Here is a 22516-nt window from a genome sequence, read left to right as displayed (position 1 = left end):
CTCTTCTCTGATACAATCAAATTCCGAATGGGGGACAAGTGGCATAATAGCCTAGAAGTTAATAATGCTCACTCTAATGGTCATTATATTTGGAGAGGGTAATACCAGGTGGCTGAACTACATCACCAAATAGTCAGAATAAGAGTAACCCAATACAATAAAGTGTATTAGTTCTAAATTGCAAGCCTCTAAAACATAAGTGTAAATAGTACAGGTTTTATTGAAACTGGAAGCTTAATTCAAAGTACAATTAATCAAATAATTCAGTGAGAGGTCAAGTATATAGATACTAGAATATAATGTTAAATGTCAGGTTCCTCAGAAACGTTAGGGGAAACATTTTGACATTCTGTCAATGTGTCCCCTGGTTGAATGGCCCCATCTCAGACAATCCACCCCTTGCCAACAGGACTCCATAACAAGGGTTTGGGTTCGGCCTGTGACATCATATCGGTGTCTGAAATATTGCTCTTTGTACATGTTGTTGAAATGCACCCTCTGTTGGCGGCAGATTTTCTGAGGCTGCATCTGTTGTTGATGCAAATTATGAACCTCAGTTCATCCAAGTTTGTGCACATCAGTCCAATTTCCTTTTTTCCATATAGCAGAAGGGCCAGATCTTTGAGCTTGCTGAGATGGGTCTTGAGTTTGGTGAATGCTGTTGTCTTTCCTATTCTGTACAAACTACTTGTTGTGCCACAGCCAGTGAGTGCATGACATGCTGGTAGACATCATTGTAGTTGCCGCCCAGCTTCAGGACCATTTCCAACTAAACGGCCTCTTTGAGAAATTTCAGTCCGGTTTCCGTTCCGCCCACAGCACTGAAACAGCTCTGGTCAGGGTCACAAAGTACCTGCTGATGGCGGCTGACACTGTTTCCCCATCTCTCCTCATCCTCCTGGATCTGACTGCAGCATTCGACACTGTCGACCATAAAATCCTCCTTCAGCGCCTCAAACACACCATCAGACTCTCTGACTCCGCCTGGAGCTGGCTCCAGTCCTACCTGTCTGGAAGAACAGAGTACGTCTCCTTGGGAGGTACGAGGTCCCAGACACACCCTGTCACCCGTGGTGTCCCTCAAGGGTCGGTCCTCGGGCCCACTCTGTTCAGCCTGTACACTCTGCCCCTTGGCCGTGTCATCAGCCAGCATGGAATATCATTCCATTGCTACGCTGATGACACGCAGCTATACATAAAGACAAACCCTATCCCACATGCATCCTTACTGTCACCATCATCATCACCGTTCCCATCAACATCCTTTAACACCTGCATTGAGGAGATAAAGGCTTGGATGCAACAAAACTTCCTGCTGCTCAATAGCTCCAAAACAGAAGCTATTTTAGTTGGCACACCAAACCAGGTCCAGCCATCCCCCATGACCCACATCACCTTTTCTGGCCAAAACATACCCCTCTCCAAAGCAGTTACCAACCTGGGTGTAAGATTTGACCGACATCTGACCTTTGACACCCACATCAAACACCTGTGCATAACCTCCTACCACCTCAGGAACATTGCAAAACTCCTGTCAGATGCTGAACAACCGGTCCATGCCTTCGTTTCTTCAAGGCTTGACTATTGTAATGCTCTCCTCATCGGGACTCCTAGCGGGAGCCTTCAGAAGCTTCAATACGTACAGAACAGTCCTGCTAGGATCCTGATGAGGGTGAGAAAGTACAACCACATCACACCTGTTCTTCATTCCCTCCACTGGCTTCCTGTCACATTCAGGACTGAATACAAGATCTCACTGCTCACCCATCAGTGCATCCACGGGAATGCTCCTTCATACCTAAAATAACTACTCACATCACAAACCTCCACACTCAACCTCCGCTCCACAACAAACCATCTGCTTCGCCCCCCCCAGGACCAATCTCCGCACAATGGGGGATTGGGCTTTCTGTGCAGCTGCTCCTCACCTGTGGAATTCCCTCCCAGACCACCTGAGGACTCCACAGACCACTGAAGCCTTTAAGAAAGGCCTAAAAACAAATGTTTAGGCAAAAGTGCAGATCTGTAATGAGGACCCATCTCTGAAGAATAACACAAGTGTTATAACCTAAAGCAAAACAAATGTCCCAAGCTACAGGAAGTACTTGAGGAGTAGTGGAAACAAGACTGCACTCTGCATGTTTGTGAGCAACTACATTGTCACTGCTGCCCCACAGAGACTACACTCAGGATTTGACGAAGGGGAGGAGGTGAAGAGCATCTGCACAGCAGGAGTCAGCAGTTTGACATCACTGTACAGTGATCAGGAGGAGACAGACACAAGGATGGTGCTCCATGCCATACATCTTGCAGAGTCATATTCCCGCATCATTGTGAGGTCTGATGACACAGGCAAGCAAATACATGTTTGGTTCATCTCTAGTTTACATGCATGCAGGCAATGGAATGAGAGCGATATGTCCCCATCAACATCATACAGTATGTGAGAAAATTGGAAAAGACATGTCTAACTGTCTACCAGCATGTTGTGCACTCACTGGCTGTGGCACAACAAGTAGTATAGAATAGGAAAGACAACAGCATTCACCAAACTCAAGACCCATCTCAGCGAGCTCAAAGATCTGGCCCATTGTGGACTCTATGCCAGCTTGGAAGAGTCTTTGCCAGTCGCAAGAGAATTGGCGCTTCTGCTATACTGGATGGAAAAAAGGAAATTGGACTGATGTGCACAAACTTGGATGAACTGAGGTTCATAATTGCATCAACAACAGATGCAGCCTACCTTCCCTGTTCAGGGTTCTGCACCTGCTGTGCAGAATGTCAAAATGTGTCCCCTAACGTTTCTAAGGAACCTGATATTTAACATTATATTCTAGTATCTATACACTTGACCTCTCACTGAATTATTTGATGAATTGTATACTGTACTTTGAATTAAGGTTCCGGTTTCAATAAAACCTGTACATTTACACCTATGTTTTAGAGGCTTGCAATTTAGAACTAATACACTTTATTGTATTGGGTTACTCTTATTCTGACTATTTGGTGATGTAGTTCAGCCAACTGGTATTTCCCTCTACAAATATGATGACCATCAGAGTGAGCATTATTAACTTATAGGCTATTATGCCACTTCTCCCCCATTTGGAATTTGACTGTATCAGAGAAGAGGTAGGCCTATGTCCAAATAAATCTAATTTGCAATAGAACTGTACCAGATATTTCCATACAACTACTGGTTAGTGCTCAATAGCACCCTAGACAATTCAGTAATGGTATATTTTTTTAGGGATTTCAGTTTTTCTGATAAATGAGAGAAAAGTGATTGAGTCCTATGTTCCTATCACCAAAAAGTACAATTTACGTCTAAACTAAAGCTAAGTTTATAGGACTATAATTATGTATTTTTTTAGTTAAATAATTGTCTGACTATTTGGTGATGTAGGACAGCCACCTGGTTCATACCTCAGCAAATCTGAAGAGGAAAAGAGTGATCATTCTCAAGTTATGGGCTTTTTAGTCAACTTTCCCACATTCGGCCTGGTCTAATTAGGCTCTTTTTCAGGGATTGGGGTAGTTCTAAAGAACAACCCCAAAAACATTTTTTCCCCCAAAATAAAATTTGACAACAATCAATTTCATTAATGGGAGACCCTAAAGATAAGAAAAATCATTGTTGTCATTTGTTCTACCTCGGGTAGGGGTATCTCGAAAGCTAAAGCCTTTTTTGAGGACTTGCTGCTGGACTACAACATGCTCCCTCGGGCTTTGATAGGTTTGTAATGTAATCCCTCCAAAAGCTGGTTGCTACATTAAAGCAGTAGGCAAGTACATTCTGGAAGCAAACAGGGACAGCATTAGGCCCACAATCACAGAAAATTGGAGATCTATTGTAACAATGGTCTATATTATTCGCCTATTTGTTTTTTGCTAAAAGACTAAAACAAGAGTTAAATCCAAATGAAAATCCTGCTGTATGCCTGTTTTCACATCCATCTATAATCACACCATTTTGTAACCCAAGAGTCGCCTCTCATGGCCATGGAAAAGAAGGCAGGGTTTTGGCACTTCCGGATTGACTTCACTTAACATGACGCAAAAACCATCGTAAAACGGGACCAGCCCGATCAGCAGTGTTATCAAACGTCTTCGTCAAGGTTATTAAATACTGCCTTTTAAATACAAATGTTTCGTTTATTCTAAACGAAAACGTAACACCTCTAAAATGATTCCGAGCGTTCGACGGAAGTGTTAGGTTTTCCCACGGGGCGGAAACGCAGCACTAGGCCAACACGTCATCACAGAAGCTGCCAGCCAGTCAGCAAACATGGCGGACATGGGACCTCAGCACCGTCAGTGACTTCACAGCCGCTTGACACTTGGTCCGCAGTACAGTGCCTCAAACACCCCGACAGATTCCTTTGAGTAAGAGAGATGGAGGAAGTGGAAGTCAATGACGGAGACTCGCCCTACACGGTGGAGAAGGCGCCTCTCAGAAACCCGGACCTGACCCTGAACGGTAACGTTACCGTGAAAACTTTATCTCCCTATCGGAGAGCTGTAGTTAAGGCTAAACGTTAGCATGGCGCTGCTTTTTAGCGGCTTATGTTTGTTGGGAGTTATACGTCATAACGTTGCTGTGAGAAACATTGTACCTTTATAGCTGCTTACTATAACATTCCGTCCTGTGTAGACTATTTAATGCGCCACAGTCTCATTTATAGTCGCAGTGTATCTCACATCATGGTCAGTATAGTCATTCTTCATGTTTCCTGCTGGCCTGTTAAAGTTGTTATTGTCCCACTGTCTCTTTGTTCACGTGATCTGGCCTATATGAAAGTTCCACTGTCTCCATAGTGGGAGAGCTGCTGTCACTGTATGGATGGTACCTGTTGTTCGGGACTCTGCTGGTCTACCTGCTCCTCCAGTACCTGAGCGGGAGGAGATCCAGCCAGCGCAGCTCCCCCCCACCAACACCGCAAGGTCAGCACCGGTTCACCTGCATACTAAGACCTGTGTCTGCTACAACAGACAAACATGATTCATCCCATATTCTATCACATTACATCCACTTTGAACAAGCTCCATCCTATCCTCTGCAGCGTTATCCCTATAACAACTATTTGTTATCAGAATTAAAAGTGGAGAGATTCTGGAATGAGACACGTGAATATTGTTTTGTATTGTATAGGGCTGTCAGTCGATTAACATATTTAATCACATGATGTCCATAGTTAATCTCGATTAATCGCAAATTAATCGCACATTTTTTATCTGTTCTAAATGTACCTTGGAATATGTTTCTACGTTTTTAATACTCTTTTCAACATATGAGTGGACAAATATGCTCTATGCAAATGTTTGTTTATTATCATTGGAACAATGACAAATATTCTCCTGAATATTCTCAACACAACAACCTGGAACCTCTCTCTCTCTTACACTCTCTCCCAACCCTGTGTACTTCTCTGCACTGAGCCAGTTGCTCAAACAGACAAGCCTGTTTACAGTTGTCGGCGAAATGCCGCTCCTGTCTTCATCTTCAGTCAAAGCATGAGACTGAAGTCCCCACTGTGGGTCAAAATCAGGGACGTGCACAGACATTTTGGTGGGCAGGAGCTCAAGTGAGAAAAAGGGCACTTCCCATAATAATTTATAAAAGACTTACTGACACATTTATTTGAATACCCTCACACTCACGCAATTGTTTAATACTCAACAGAATTCTACTAACACTACGCACAAGAGCAGACAACAATCACAACTTATGCGCGTGCGCGGAAGTTGTGTGTGAAGTCTGAGAGCGTGTAGCTCCCGTAGCAAACTTTTTGAGAAATCAGGTTATGATCAGATGAGCAAGTTGATCACTCAAAGTTTATAGCGAAATACGATGTGGGGAATGTAATGCCACCGAAGAAACCAAACAAAAAGGCTAAAGTGCCATTGAATGAGAGCAGCGGTCTTTCGGGAGTGAGTGACACACTAGCAGCAGAGGAGAACGCCATGGAAAGCGGGGCCTCGCAGGTGAACCACTCGTAGCTGTCGGTACTAATACGCTCCATTATAAGAGAGGAGATAGGGGCCGCTTTCGAGAAATTCTAGCCGCAGTTTGATGTTTTAAAGGGAGAACTTGACTCATGTTGTCAGAAGCTTGGTGATATGGAGGAGGGGATAACCGACATGGATTGTAGGGTTGCTATAATCGAAACCGCAAATGGCAATCTAATGAAGGAAAACAAAGAGTTCAAAGACAAAATAGAGAGGATAGAGATTCAAAGCAAAAAGTTTAATCTACGTGTGATTGGACTGAAAACGGACATTGAGAAGAGCGATCCCATTGCCTTTGTGACAAACTTTTTAAAGGTGGTGTTCGGAAGTGAGCTCTCGAGTGAACCGGCAGTCGAGATTGCATACAGGATTGGGCAGGGGACTGATTTGAGACTCAGACCTATGATTTTCACTATGCAGAGATATCAAGCTAAGGAAGCTATCTTGAAGCTGGCAAGAAGCAAGGGAGAGATTATTTTCCGTGACATGCGAGTGAAGATATTTCCCAGGAAGAGAGCCCTATTCAATGACGTCAGGATGAAGCTGCGCAAGGCTGAGGTAAGGCATGGACTATTGTTCCCCGCAACGCTCATCGTAACCTTCAATGGAAAAACCAAACTTTATCAGGACTGTAGTGAAGCTGAGCATTTCAATAAAACAGTGGTATGCCCGGTTTCAGTTCAAAGCAGAAATGAAGGTGGGAAATGACTGATGGACATGATCCGATAGATGGTATGATTATACAGATAGGAGAAGAAATTAATTGTATTATGAAAATGGGAATTGTTGCAGTTTTGGTGATTTCCACAATTGTTTTATTTTCTTGTCGGCCAATATTCACTGGTCTGAGTTATCTGCTAATTTATTTGAAGTTATTTACTTCATCATCTGCGAGTATGAATTTATGTTTATTAGTTTTTGAATAGAGACACATTTCAACTGGTCTCTATTGTTGTTCATTCCTCCTAAAATGTCATTTTGATTTATTGATTAGATCTAGTGTTGCGAGACATTACCATGAATCTATTTCATACTATTATTTAAAAATGTTTGGGAGCAACCGGGAGGCTCGTCTAATTGAGCGAGTGAGTATGCACATTTATAGCAATCTATGTGCAGATAAATGTTGGGTTATATATGTGATGGTGTGTGTGTGGTTGAAATTGTGTTACATGTACAGTGGGGCAAAAAAGTATTTAGTCAGCCACCAATTGTTTAAGTTCTCCCACTTAAAAAGATGACAGAGGCCTGTAATTTTCATCCTAGGTACATTTCAACTATGAGAGACAGAATGGGGGGAAAGAATCCAGGAAATCACATTTTAGGATTTTTTTTAATGAATTAATTGGTAAATTCCTCGGTAAAATAAGTATTTGGTCACCTACAAACAAACAAGATTTCTGGCTCTCACAGACCTGTAACTTCTTCTTTAAGAGCCTCCTCTGTCCTCCACTTGTTAACTGTATTAATGGCACCTGTTTGATATCGTTATCAGTATAAAAGACACCTGTCCACAGCCTCAAACAGTCACACTCCAAACTCCACTATGGCCAAGACCAAAGAGCTGTCAAAGGACACCAGAAACAAAATTGTAGACCTGCACCAGGCTGGGAAGACTGAATCTGCAATAGGTAAGCAGCTTGGTGTGAAGAAAATCAACTGTGGGAGCAATTATTAGAAAATGGAAGACATACAAGACTACTGATAATCTCCCTCGATCTGGGGCTCCACGCAAGATCTCACCCCGTGGGGTCAAAATGATCACAAGAACGGTGAGCAAAAATCCCAGAACCACACGGGGGGACCTAGTCAATGACCTGCAGAGAGCTGGGACCAAATTAACAAAGGCTACCATCAGTAACACACTACGCCGCCAGGGACTCAAATCCTGCAGTGCCAGACGTGTCCCCCTGCTTAAGCCAGTACATGTCCAGGCCCGTCTGAAGTTTGCTAGAGAGCATTTAGATGATCCAGAAGAGGATTGGGAGAATGTCATATGGTCAGATGAAACCAAAATATAACTTTTTGGTAAAAACTCAACGAGACGTGTTTGGAGGAGAAAGAATGCTGAGTTGCATCCAAAGAACACCATACCTACTGTGAAACATGGGGGTGGAAACATCATGCTTTGGGGCTGTTTTTCTGCAAAGGGACCATGACGACTGATCCGTGTAAAGGAAAGAATGAATGGGGCCATGTATCGTGAGATTTTGAGTGACAACCTCCTTCCATCAGCAAGGGCATTGAAGATGAAACGTGGCTGGGTCTTTCAGCATGACAATGATCCCAAACACACCGCCCGGGCAACGAAGGAGTGGCTTCGTAAGAAGCATTTCAAGGTCCTGGAGTGGCCTAGCCAGTATCCAGATCTCAACCCCATAGAAAATCTTTGGAGGGAGTTGTAAGTCCGTGTTGCCCAGCGACAGCCCCAAAACATCACTGCTCTAGAGGAGATCTGCATGGAGGAATGGGCCAAAATACCAGCAACAGTGTGTGAAAAACCTTGTGAAGACTTACAGAAAACGTTTGACCTCTGTCATTGCCAACAAAGGGTATTGAGATTAACTTTTTTTTTATTGACCAAATACTTATTTTCCACCATAATTTGCAAATCAATTATTTAAAAATCAGACAATGTGATTTTCTGGATTTATTATTTTTTTTCTTTTTTTGTCTCTCATAGTTGAGGTATAGCTAGGATGAAAATTACAGACCTCTCATCTTTTTAAGTGGGAGAACTTGCACAATTGGTGGCTGACTAAATACTTTTTTGCCCCACTGTATGTTTTAGTTCAGCTCTCATTTTGAGAGGAAGTGAAAAAGAGATAACATTTAAATTGCCATCTTAATGTTGAATAAGTTACCAAGTAAAGGGTTTAAATTGGCTCACATAAATATATGTAGTCTAAGAAATAAAGTGTACAAAAACCAGTACAAACTGCTAATCATCTGAATGATTATTTTCTTGATAAAGTAAAACATTTGAGGAGAAATATGAATGAAACCTATAAATAGTAACTCCACATTTCTAATAAAGGATTTAATTATGAAAAATAAGAATTGTACATTTAAAATAGAAAAAGTGACAATTACAGATGTTGATGTCTACTAGGTAAATGTAATGATAAACCACCAGGAGTGGATAATTTAGTTGGTACATTTCTTAGATATGTTGCTAATTTTGTTGCAGAGCCTATCTGTCATATTATAAATTTGAGTATTGATACATGTATTTGCCCACAGGCATGGAAAATAGCAACAAGTATTCCACTTGCAAAAAATCCAGCTGGACCATTTTCTGGTACAAATAGCCTTCCAATAAGTGTATTACCAGCAGTAGCAAAGATAATGGAGAGAATAATTTTCAATCAAATACAAAAATACTTTGAAGGTAACAAACTTAATACTGTGTATCAACATGCTTACAGACCTGGCCATTCCACATGCACCGCTTTAACACAAATGACAGATGACTGGAAGGGCGAACTAGATAATAGGAAGTTAGTGGGTGCAGTACTACTTGATTTTAGTTCTGCATTTGATGTCATTGACCATTCTTTGTTGTTACACAAGCTGGAACAATATGGTTTTAATTTTGAAACACTGAGGTGGTTAGAAAGTTACCTGACAAATCGAAGTCAAACTGTTTTTTTTAATGGAAGTCTCTCAAAGATGAAAACAGTCAATTTTGGAGTACATCAGGGTAGTTGTTTGGGACCACTTTTATTTTCTACTTTTACAAATGACCTACCATTAGTGTTAGAAAAAGCTAAAATTGTAATATATGCAGATGACTCAACAATATATTATGCAGTATCAACTACAAGAGAGTTGACAAATGTTATGAATAAAGATCTACTACTGATATCAGAGTGGGTCATAAATAATAAGTTGGTACTTAATGCGGGAAAAACTAAATCGTTATTAATAGGATCAAATCATCAGTTAAAAGGTGAACCAAAATAGCAACTACATTTAAACCATATTGAAATTGAACAGGTCAAGGAGACAAAATTGCTAGGTTCATTCCTGGATAATAAATTATCTTGGTCTAAACAAATTGATAATGTTGTATGTAAAATGGGAGGGGGTGTGTCACTTGTAAAAATAAATTGTAAAATATTTGCCTATGGATGTCAGTAGACATGTTTTGGATGCTTTGGTTCTGTCGCACCTTGATTATTGTTTGGTTATATGGTCTAGTGCTGCTGAAAAAGATTTAAACAAACTACAAGTAGCACAAAATAAGGCAGCACGATGTGCACTGCAGTGCTCCTACAGAACCAGAGTCACTGAAATGGTTAACTGTCAGACAGAGGTCAACTTATATTTTATTAAATGTTGTCAGAAATATTACAGTGACTCACTCACCAGATATATTATCACAGTTTTATAGCGCAATATTCACAACATAACTATCAAACACAACATACAATAGAAGGAAGGTTTGTATTACCCAAATCTAAATCAAATATGGGACAGAAAACCGTCATGTACAGAGCCATTTTCAGCTGGAACTCTTTACCAGTTCACATCATTCAGGAAAATTCTCAAGTACATTTCCAAAGGTTGCTAAAAAAAATATAAAAATATTATAAAGTAAATTTGAACTGTGGCTATGTGTGCTGATATTATTATGTACACTTATTTGTATTTACTTTTGTTTGGCCTTAGGATGGCGATAATTGGATCACCATTTTTATTTTTATTTTTTATTTTGTTGTATGTATGTTTACGTATGTTTTTGAGTGTGTGAGGACCCCAGGAAGAATAGCCAATACTCATGCTCGTGCTAATGGGGATCCTAATAAAGACATAAAGTTACTGTTTAAGGCAGGACATTACAGGCAAAAATATCGTTTTTTCATGTACATTTTGGTCTATTTTGCTTCCATGTTTTCTTTCACTAATGGAAAGAAAACTTCCAAAAACACATATAAATGGTGTTCGTTTTACTACCTGTCTGAATTCATCTATAGATTTAAAGCTAATCTGCATTTAAACATAACATTTCAGGGGGAAATACTGACTTGACTATCTGGGGAAGTTGTGAGGTGATATGTGTACATTTTTGTATCCTTTTCCCCTGCAATTCCTTGGTAACTGCATGCAAATTGGCGCAATCTAATTAGGCTATACGTAACGCCTAATTTGCATATCAATGTGTCGATTGTGATGACGTTATTAGATACAGATTTTACTGTATTCACTTGTAGTGTCTCCCCTTAAGTACAGTACATTAGCCTACGTCCATGATACATTTTCTTAGCTAAACCTTTAGCTAACTTATCCATTGGCCACCACCTTAGTTAACTATTTGTTTTTTGGCTTTTTGCTAAGCTCTGTAAACTCGAGGCACTGGTAGTTTAGTCATTTGTTCATCACCACTCACCTTCAAACAAGCCAAGAAAAGCCGGCATAACATGGGACAGTAAAGTGGGAGGTGCTGCTACCTGTCTGTCTGAGGTGACTGCCGATGACTGTCCGCACTGCTGTGCGCGAGACGTGGAGGGGGGGGAAGGGAGGGTAGAGAGAGCATCGGAACTTGACAGTCTAATCTCCCGACCTGATATTTTTATTTTCTATTCAATCAATATATTTTTGGAAAGGGAAACTGTGCGCAAACAGGAGTATTAGAGTAGTAGAGGCAAGTAGATATATATACATTTTATTAAAAAAAATATATATATATATATTTTTTTTAAATAACTATCTCTGGAGGAAGAAAACGAGCAGGGGCTCAAGCCCACTTTGATGTCTGTGTGCACGTGCCTATTCAGAATAATGCGCTGTGATGTGCAGTCGACACGTTGGATGCGATCCGAATGATCTAACGCAGCCCCTCGTCCTCCACAATGTTAAGCTGTAGCCACCCATTTAGCTATCGCTGTTGTTGTCCAGGCGTCTCCCCGGCAAACTTTCATGCGTGGCCTGCCGCAAGCGAGCAAAAAATTGCGTTAACTTGACAGCCCTAGTATTGTATTATAAAAGATGGGTTAAGTTACCACCGTTCTTGTACTGTATGTAAATGAATGCTCCAGACTACGACGTGCTCTATTCAACCTTTGTTCATACACCAGAGATCTACATACTCATGTCTGGTAGGAAGGAAAACTTCCCTCAAACTGTCTGGCTGCGCATGCATACTCTTACTACGTCACATCACGTGGGCCAACCATAAACAAACATAGATAAACAGTTTTATCTACATATTCGGTCAGAATATTACAGACTGCTCCTTCACTTCTCATGGAGACCTGCACACACCCAGAGATGACTCACTGTTCACCTTCCTGCCCCTGTAAACAGGGGGTCTTCTTATGCTAATGCTAAACACTCCTGTTTATCCACTCACTTTTTAGCTGACAGTCCTTCCCAGTGTATTTACACCACTTTAAAATTCCACCACTTTAAAATTCCTGTTACTAACTTTTTTTTTCTTTTTTTCATTATATTTATTGGGTTTTTCAACATAGAAAGAACATACATACATACATACATACATACATACATACATACATACATTGACACATGGGAAAATAACCCTTCCCTCCCCCCATCCTCAACATCGGACATTCAGGGAAACCTCACAGATTGAAAGTAAATACAATCAGATATAAGTAAAGGATGTGAAACAATAATAAAAAAAATGTATATGAAAGAATAATTTGTTTCTATATTTAGAGATAATTATTATCGTCATTATTATAAGCAGCATTGTTATTATTCCTTATTAGTGCGAATGATGTTTACAGCATTCCACTATAGTTCTTCAAATCTTTATTCTTCCCCTTATTATTAGTGCGAATGCTGTTTACGGCATTCCACTATAGTACTTCAAATCTTTATTAGTGTGAATGCTGTTTACAGCATTCCACTATAGTTCTTCAAATCTTTATTCTTCCCCTTAAACTTATTTCAGCCAATACTTTGGCACTCCATAACTTCAACTTATTTTCAGCTACAGAAACCATTCAAATATTAAACTGCTCAGCCTGTTCAGGAATCGATGGGAAACCTTCAACTTTTTCAAAATATTTCATACTTTTTGAAATATTCAGCTTTTTAAACTCTTTTTTTAACATTGAAGTCAATGGGAAGAGCCTTCAAATCAGCCAATACTTTAGCTCTCCATAACTTCAGCTTACTTTCAGCTAGAGAAACCATTCAAATATTAAACTATTCAGCCTTTTCAGCAATCAATGGTTAACTTTAAACTTTTTCAAAATATTTCATATTTTTTTAAATGTTCAGCTTTTTAAACTCTTTTTTTTAACATTGAAGTCAATGGGAGATGCCTTCAAATCCACTTTTCCTACACTTTGCGCCAAATGCTACTCCTTCCACATACTTTCAGTTGGACACTTCATTCCAACTTTCAAATGATCACAAGACCTTCAGCTATTCAAAATTGAGTTTTCTTTTTGATATCTTTTAAACTTTTTGAGATATTGAATTTAGTTTGGAGCTTGGTAGAGAGGCCTTTTTCAGAATTTAACATTAGAGTGGATGGAGCAGCTCGTCTAGAGTCCTTTGATCTCAAAACAGAGAGCCATAGTTTTTGAACAGGTGGCAAAATTGTCAGATATAATCCCCAATGCATTCTTATGGGACTCAGTGCTGCAGTTGGTTGTCATGGTGTTGTTGGGCAGATTGGAGCCACACACACACACGCACGCACGCACACACACTCTTTCACACGCACACACACACACACTCTTTCACACGCACACACACACACTCTTTCACACGCACACACACACACACTCTTTCACACGCGCACACACACACACACACACACACACACACACACACACACACACACACACACACACACACACACACACACACACACTCTTTCACACGCACACACACACACACACACTCTTTCACACGCACACACACACACACACACGCACACACACACACACACACACACACACTCTTTCACACGCACACACACACTCTTTCACACGCACACACACACACACACACACACTCTTTCACACGCACACACACACACACACACACACACACACACACACTCTTTCACACGCACACACACACTCTCTCTCTCTCTCTCAAACACACACTCTATCTCAAACACACACTCTCTCTCAAACACACACTCTCTCTCTCACACACACACACTCTCACTCTCTCTCTCTCTCAAACACACACACTCTCTCTCAAACACACACACACACACACTCACTCACTCACTCACTCACTCACTCACTCACTCACTCACTCACTCACTCACACACATACTCTCTCTCTCTCCATAGCCATAGTTTTTGAACAGGTGGCAAAATGGTCAGATATACAACTCAATGCATTCTTATGGGACGCAGTACTGCAGTTGGTTGTCTTTGATCTCTGGACACACACACAGGTGTTATGATTGGGTGTTATGAGTAGGTGCTCAGGAACAGAAACAAACACTGACAGACTGGACTTTAACAGACTGTCTCAGCCTATCCTTTTCTGTCTGATGGAGACTTCATACAGACTTTCCACATATTTTATACATTATTGGTGACGTATGGTTTTAGTCGAAAAGTTTGCAGTTCAAATATTCTGCTGCTTTCCCAAGCCTTTTTACTTTCTTTTCTCATCTTAATACAAATTCATTCACTACTACTTACATCTGATATTTAACTCCTTCACCCTATTTTCAGCTGCAGAAACCATTCAACTATTACATTATTCAGCTATTTCAGGACATCAGGGCTATACATGTTGTTGTTTATACCTTTTTTTTTAAAAACCTTTTCTTTTAAATATTAAGCTTTTTCTGCATTTTCGTAGCTAAAAGCAGCTACCATTCAGCTAATAACATATTCAGCTTTTTCTGCATTTTCAGCTAAATTCAGCCATAAATGTTCACAGTTTACAGCATTCGCATGCATTTTCTGCAGGAAATGCATTTTCTAGTTATTTATCAGTGTTTGATAGCGATATCCATACATTTCACTCATCAATTTCCATTTGATCACTTTCAAGGAAGTGCATGAATGTGTCCCATATTAACTTAAACTTATTTACTTTCCTTTTGATCACATAGGTTAATTTTCCAAAGCGAGGCAGGACGCCTTTTCCCCGCAGCCACAATGCAGGTGTAGGACCATCCGTATTTTTCCACCTCAGTGCAATTACTCTCCTAGCCTGAAGTAGGCAAATATTTATCAAGGGCACTGCTTTACGGCTTGGTACAAATTGGTCGGGATATATACCTGTTATACAGAGCTTTGCGTCGAGAGGAATCTGTATAGCAGTTACACATGCAATCAGGTTAACTATATCTTTCCAGAATGATTGGATCTTTTGGCATTCCCACATACAGTGCAGCAGAGTACCAACATTATTGTCACATTTGGAACAGTTATCAGGAATGTTAGGATTATACATATTCAGTTTAACAGGTGTAACATAGGTTCTAAACAGCCATTTATATTGTTTCAGTGCAGTGTTTATAGTCTGGGTTTGTGCCTTTTTAAACAAGCATTTTCCCACTCAGTCTCTGTAATGTCTACTTTTAAATCATCTCTCCAAGCATTGAGTCTTGAGTGTGAGTTGTCCTTTTGATTTGGACCGCAGCAGAACATAAATGACTGATAGTTGGCCTCGAGCATCTACATAATTTAGAGTGGCCCTCTCCACAACTGACAAGGGCGGCTCATCTAAGCATTTAGTCTGTGCTGATATGAAGCTCCTTAACTGCAGGAATTTAAAGAAGTGGTTTCTAGGGATGGCATATCTATGAACCAACTGATCAAAGGACATAAGTTTTCCTTCTGTATACAAGTCTTTTATTTTACTCAGACCTGAGGTTACCTAGTGTAACCCCAGCTTCTACGAGTAAATGGCGCAGCCCTCTAGGGCTTTCGCTATTGGGTAATCCCCCTGCGCACCCGCGCAGCACTGAAACACTTGTAGTCCACGCCCACCCGCAAGGTGGGCCCCGCCCTCGGGCCTCCTTCCGGTATAAATAGGAAGGAGGCCCGGCAATATGCTCCCATACCAAATAACTTTTCTTCAGCTATTCGTAGAGCCAGTGGGGCCCAGCGCTTAGAGGGCTGCGCCATTTACTCATAGAAGCTGGGGTTACAGTAGGTAACCTCAGTTCTATTTCGTATATGGCTTCGCCCTCTAAGGCTATCGCTATTGGGTTAAGGGCGAAGCATGATTTAGTCTGCGCCCCACTGGGTCCGCCCGGCACTAGAAGCACAGACACACCTGCTCAATAACACCCCATGCCTGTTGTGCCATGCGTAATGGCGCATCACCGTCCCTGGAACATAGCAAAACATGCCTATCTCCCCTGACGGGATGAAGGCTGGGAACAATACATACCCAGCCGCTGTAAGAAAGTAGAGACGAAGGTCCCACCTTGCCCAGCGATCATAGAAGGGGAACAGCAGCTCTCTGCGTGTCGGACAGGAGAGCGCCCTGCTGGATCCCTGACGTCACTCACTCTGACAAGACACTCCGTCCCAAAAATTTATCGGAGGAAAAAAAGGAAACATCCCTCTCATAAGAGAGGAGACATGCCTGTGACACAGCTTCACACAGCCAGTGTGACAGCCGTTGTGCAGACAGAGGCTGCCCGATCGAGCGCTCTCTATAATGCACAAACAGGCGCTGAGAATGGCGCAAGGCAGCCGTGCGCGCCACTAGCAGGACAGCGCGCGCACAGGACAGAGGAGATGAGATGCGGCTTCTTCCTCTGACCTGTGAGTAGGGGGAAAGAAGCCATCCAAGGTGATCACTCTCGACTCTAAAAGAGCTTGTGATGACCTTTGGCATAAAAGCCGGGTTAGGGCGTAAAACAGCTGAACTGCCATCTCCTTGGATCCGGAGGCATGACGGAGTCACGGAGAGAGCAGACAAATCACTCAACCCAGTGTTTCCCCTACCATTGTCTTGGCGGGGCGCTGCGCCCTGCCAACGGAGCCCCGCGCCCTGCCTGAAATTCAAGGTGTTTTGTTTGTTTTTTTAACTTTTTTTTAAATTATTATTTAAAACAAATATATATATATGTGTATATATATAGCACCAAATTGCAACTGAAGTAATCTATCTACGGTCACTTTTCACGTTGAACATGTGCTCTTTTATTAAATAAACTAAACGCCTATGTTACCTATCCAATGTGCATGTTTCAGTGTCCACAGCCTTGCGTATTCAAATTCTCCCTCCGCTCTGTTTCTGAAGGGCGGGGCTCCGCTCCCCCCCCCCCCCCACACACACACACGCGAATGCACACACTCACTATCAGTAGTATCAGAGACAAGAGCGGAGGAAAGGAGGAGAACAACAGCTCTGCTATCTGCCCGTTTGTGTGTCCCCCCAGTTTCAAATTCGTTTATTATTATTTTTTAACCGCAAGCCGTTATCGTCACGGGAGAAGGACACACACAGCCTGCCCAGGTGGACGCGCGCGAACGCGATAACGAACGTAGCGTGCGCATTCTAAAAATAGCTCACAGATGGTGAGCAGGTACCGCGGTTTTGAACTACAGTATTGAATTTGACAGAAAACAACAATCAAACGCCAGCAGAAGAATAATCTAATGAGTTGGGTGAATAAAAAGACAGGAGATGTGAGTTGTTTTATTCAGTAAATTAGCTCAGGATAATTGGATGTTCTGTCTACACCTGTTGATGTGAGGCTAATGCAGGATTTGCTAGTTGATGCTACCGGCATTTAGCGGCAGTGACTCAACAAATTGCCACTTAAGATGTATCGTCAGCAATGTATGACAAGCAGACTGCTTGTTTAATGTTAGACTCACACCAATAGCTCAATATGATCATAACACGATTGCTTTCATATCAGAGATCAGATGAGGTGGAGCTGCCTCCAGCAATAGAGGATGAGGCAGAGAGAAGCAGCAGCAGCAGCGGCACGGGGTTGCAGCAGCAGGTATGTTATATGCTGTAGTCAGGTGATATAAATGTATCAATGAAAGGAAGAAGTGTAGGCTACATGATAAGAAGGGAATACAGTTTGAATTAAAGTAATAAAGTGTAACACTGTACTTTATTACTTTTTAATGTACAAATACTTTGTTACTGTACGATATCAATAACAATAATCCACAGCTCCTCTCTCTGCTCCAGAGGATTAAAAAAAATCTGGGTGCCCCGAATTTTTTTTCCGGGGTACCCGAGCAGCACCCTGCCAAGGCAGTGAACCTAGGGGAAACACTGCAACCTTTTCGCTGATAGAGCCAAAAGTAATACTACTTTGGCTGACAACAGTTTAAGGGGAACCTGGTCTAAAGGTTCAAATGGGGCTTTGCTTAGTGCGCGTAACACCAAAGCCAAATCCCACTGAGGCGGCAGTGCGCGTGACACAGGTCTGAGTCTCCGTACTCTCGCATAACACGGCTGCTGCGCTCTGCGAGCCCCTCTGTTCAATTCGCCGGGAATATACATTGCTCTGATGAGAGCAACGTGTGTGCGGGCCCAGAACAGCAGCCGCCTGGCTGCGTTCAGAAGCTGCGCAGATCGTACTCCTCCCTGGCGATTGAGGTAGGCTGCTTCCATAGCCGTGGCCTGTTGTCTGTGCGAATCAACACATTGATTGTACAGCAACGGGGCGACACCCCCGTTTTTTTTCAGAGATTTAGAAAAATAGCGGAGTAAAGACCGCGCAAGACACTGTTCCTGGGATGACAGGAGTATCGTGTATCCCATGGGACTGCTGGGGGGGAGAGGCTTCTCTGTGATGTGCCGTAATGGTCGTCATGGTGACGAGCCACGCCATCACCGCCGCTGCCCGTGAGGCAAAAAAAGGCTGCGAGGGAGTTTCCACACGCTGCATTTCACTCCGTCTCTCATCATGAGGCTCATACACGCCCAGGGGATGAGAGGTGTGTGCATGCTGTCCACACGAGGCATTATAACGGTGCTCGTGGGTTATTATGACCGTGTGTAGGAGGCATATCTGGGACAGAGGAATACCGCGAGCTCTGCAGTTTATAAACCAATAGGTTAAAAACAGCAGGCTTCTGCAGCGAATGAACCACCTCTGGAGAAAACGCAGGAATTTCCTGTGTTTTGGGATGATGGGTACGTGGAAGTATGCATCCTTCAGGTGGAAGTGAACCAGTCGTCCTGGTGAACACATTCCAGCACGTGTTTGATCGTCAGCATGTGGAATACTGACAGATCGGGGATGTCTCATTCCCCCAGTCTTTTTCGGGATTAGAAAATTGACGGGAGTGAAAACCCCTGATTTTCCTCCCTTTGAGGAACCCTGGAAATATCCTCTTTCAACAGGAGTTCCAGCAGCTCGGATTGGACCGCAAAACATAGCTTCTGGGATAACAGGAGTGTTTCCTGTATCCCATTGAACTTTGGGGGGGGAGAGGCGAACTGCAGGACGTATCCTCTGCTGATCAGCCTGCTCATCCATCTGTCCATCAGACGCGCTGCCACTCTGAGAAAAACTCTGAGAGCGGGCGCACGTGCTCGAGATGTGTTTTTGGTCGTCATGGTGACGAGCCACGCCACGCCAGAGCCCCTGCCGCCGCTGCCCGTGAAGCAACCCAAGGTGTGCTTTGACCAAAAGGGCTGCGCGGGGGCCGCCACACGCTGCGTCTGACTCCGACTCATCATGAGGCGCGTACACGCTCGGGGGATGAGTGGAGGTGTGTGCAGTGCTGTCCACATGAGGCGTTACAACGGCGCTCATGGTTATTATGACCGTGTGTAGGAGGCGTATCTCGGACGGAGGAATGCCGCGAGCTCTGCAGGTTATTAACCGATAGGTTAAAACCAGCAGGCTTCTGCAGCGAGCCCCGCTGTCTACTAATCAACAGATTAGTGACAGCCGGCTTAATTAGCGCGCTCTGAAATGTATTAACCGACAGGTGAAAACCAGGCTTTAGCAACGAGCCCTGCTGGCTATTAACCGACAGGTTATAGGCAGCTGGTTTACACAGGGCGTGAGGCAACACAAGGTGGGCTTGTACCGAAAAGGCTGCGCGGGGGCCTCCACACGCTGCGTCTCACTCCGACTCATCATGAGGCGCGTACACGCTCAGGGGATGGATGGAGGTGTGTGCAGTGCTGCCCACATAAGGCGTTATATAACGGCGCTCATGGGTTTATTATGACCGTGTGTAGGAGGCGTATCTCGGACAGAGGAATGCCGCGAGCTCTGCAGGTTATTAACCGAGGTTAAAACCAGCAGGCTTCTGCAGCAAGCCCTAGGCACCGTGGCGCTGCGGGCGCTGCCGCTGGGGGCACTCAGCCTGGAATACTGCTCATTCCCCCGTCCTGTCTTCTCTGTGATGTGCTGTGCTGGTCGTCATGGTGACGAGCCACGCCATTGCCCTCGCCGCCCCTGCCCGTGAGGTGAAAGGGCTGCGAGGAAGCCTCCACATGCGTCTCACTCCGGCTTTCATCATGAGGCATGTACACGCTCAGGGGATGAGTGGAGGTGTGTGCAGTGCTATCCACATGAGGCGTTATAACGGCGCTCATGGGTTATTATGACCGTGTGTAGGAGGCGTATCTCGGACGGAGGAATGCCGCGAGCTCTGCAAGTTATTAACCGATAGATTAAAACCAGCAGGCTTCTGCAGGGAGCCCTGCTGTCTACTTAATCAACAGATTAGTGGCAACCGGCTTAATTACAGGCTCTGCTTCCTCGGAGGCTCTCGCGGAGCAGACCAGGAGCAGGGGAGCCTCACTCCCCTTTGACTCGCCGCCGGGAGACCCTGTCTCTGGGGGAGCGGAGACGTGGGACGGAGCCCCTGCATCCGCCCAAGGGTGAGTCTGACGCCGAGGCGGTTGCTGTGGGCGTCTCTCCGCTTGCGGCCTCCTGTGGACGCCGCGGCTGCTGCGGACGTTGGTTCCGCTGTGGGCGCTCAGCAGGCTGCAACCAGCTGACATGCTGGCAAATGCCGTCCACCTGTTCCGCGGCCGTCTTCATGGACTCCACCATGGCGTGGAACTGGGGTCCTAACAGCCCGTACGGGCTGATTGGAGCGTCCAGTAGCACTTTTCTGGCAGTCTCCGTAACAGATGCCTGCTGCAGGTGGCGCTGGATCTGTGTCACCCACGCGGAAATCCTTGCCTGGGAGACAGCGACAAACGCGCACAGAGTGAGCGCCATGCTGGCCGCCTTGCTGATTTCCTCTGCCTCGGTGGTGAACCGCTCTACCAGTGTCACCACCGAGTTGGAGAGCAGCGCGATGATATTTGCCGCCGCCTGAAAGGCACACTGGTGCACCCGGTCGGCCTGGTGGCGAAACACTCTCTGCGGGAGCTCAACGTAGGGCGCCGTCCTGTGGCGACGGAGAAGGGGACTGCATGCTCGGCCGCCAAACCAGCCCCCTGCTCCGACTCTGTCTCCCCCGTCTGGGGGAGAGGAGGGAGGGGAGAACCGCATGGTGAACCATGGAGGGAGACGGGGTAGGAGTCGTCCGACTCCTGCCCGGCACTCGGCTCCAGGGCCATGCTGCCGTCCACGTGCTCCTGGACGGGCCAATCGTCCTCGTCGGCCGCAGCAGCTAGAGCGTCCGCTCTTCGCTTCCTGTCGGCTGATGGGAGACGGGCACAATGTGAGCAAGCGACCTGCTGGCTGAGAGCCGCGTCCGCGTGCTCTGGCCCCAGGCAGGATTCGCACATTGCGTGCTGGTCATAGCTCATGATATATCTTGAGCCACATGAGGGACAATTTCGGACGCAGTTGTTGCTCATGTTTAATGGTTCTGTGCTTCAGTAACTGCCGAGGTTTGATGAAGAAAAGAGGGAGCAGATTGCCGGGCCTCCTTCCTATTTATACCGGAAGGAGGCCCGAGGGCGGGGCCCACCTTGTGGGTGGGCGTGAACTACAAGTGTTTCAGTGCTGCGCGGGTGCGCAGGGGGATTACCCAATAGCGATAGCCTTAGAGGGCGAAGCCATATACGAAATAGAACCTTGGCAGCCCATTGTTTGAATCCCCCATCCGCTCTTCCGGGGACAAAGTTGTCATTACCCCACATTGGGGAGAACTGGGATAGTTTGGGAGCATCTCCTATATAGACATGTGCTTCATGCCAAACAGAAACAGTATTTTTAACAAATGGATTTTTTGTCTGTTTTTTAGCATGAGCAGAGTAGATATATGACTGGAGGGATAGACCCGGTGCTGTATTGCGTTCAATGGCTAGCCATGGTGGAGGGTCAGAGGAGGAGAAGTAAAACATGGCTGTGCGCAGCTGCACTGCCCAATAATACAATTGTAGATTAGGTACTTGAAGTCCCCTTCTATCATAAGGCAGATGTAAAAGGGAGAGCCGTAGTCTTGCACGCCTGTTGTTCCATATGAATTTTGAGAAGAGCTGCCTGAGCTTACAAAAAGATGATTGTGAAAGAGGGAGAGGAATAGACTGAAACAGGTAAAGAAGTGTTGGCAGAATATACATTTTAAGATTATTAATACGGCCTAACATGGAGATGGGCATTGGCATCCATCTATTCAGAGATTCTGTTACTGATTGTATT

The 22516-nt window shown here is 44.1% G+C and overlaps 2 protein-coding genes across 2 annotated transcripts in view; both read left to right on the top strand.

Moving 5' to 3' along the window:
- Positions 1–22516, top strand: part of LOC307028389 (uncharacterized protein) — a 361942-nt gene that overhangs the window by 117565 nt on the left and 221861 nt on the right. The window lies entirely within an intron of this gene.
- selenos (selenoprotein S) overlaps positions 4012–22516 on the top strand; it is a 33170-nt gene continuing 14665 nt past the window's right edge. Inside the window, exons 1-2 of the mRNA XM_079664914.1 lie at positions 4012–4480; positions 4819–4944. Of these exons, the coding sequence (XP_079521040.1) occupies positions 4396–4480; positions 4819–4944 (211 nt within the window). The 5' untranslated portion in view covers positions 4012–4395. The remainder of the gene's footprint in view (positions 4481–4818; positions 4945–22516) is intronic.

The sequence above is a fragment of the Notothenia rossii genome (genome assembly GCF_949606895.1).
Source record: "Notothenia rossii genome assembly, chromosome: 2".
Lineage (NCBI taxonomy): Eukaryota > Metazoa > Chordata > Actinopteri > Perciformes > Nototheniidae > Notothenia > Notothenia rossii.
Note: the sequence above shows the minus strand (reverse complement) of the source record. Positions and strands in the feature narration are given on the sequence as shown.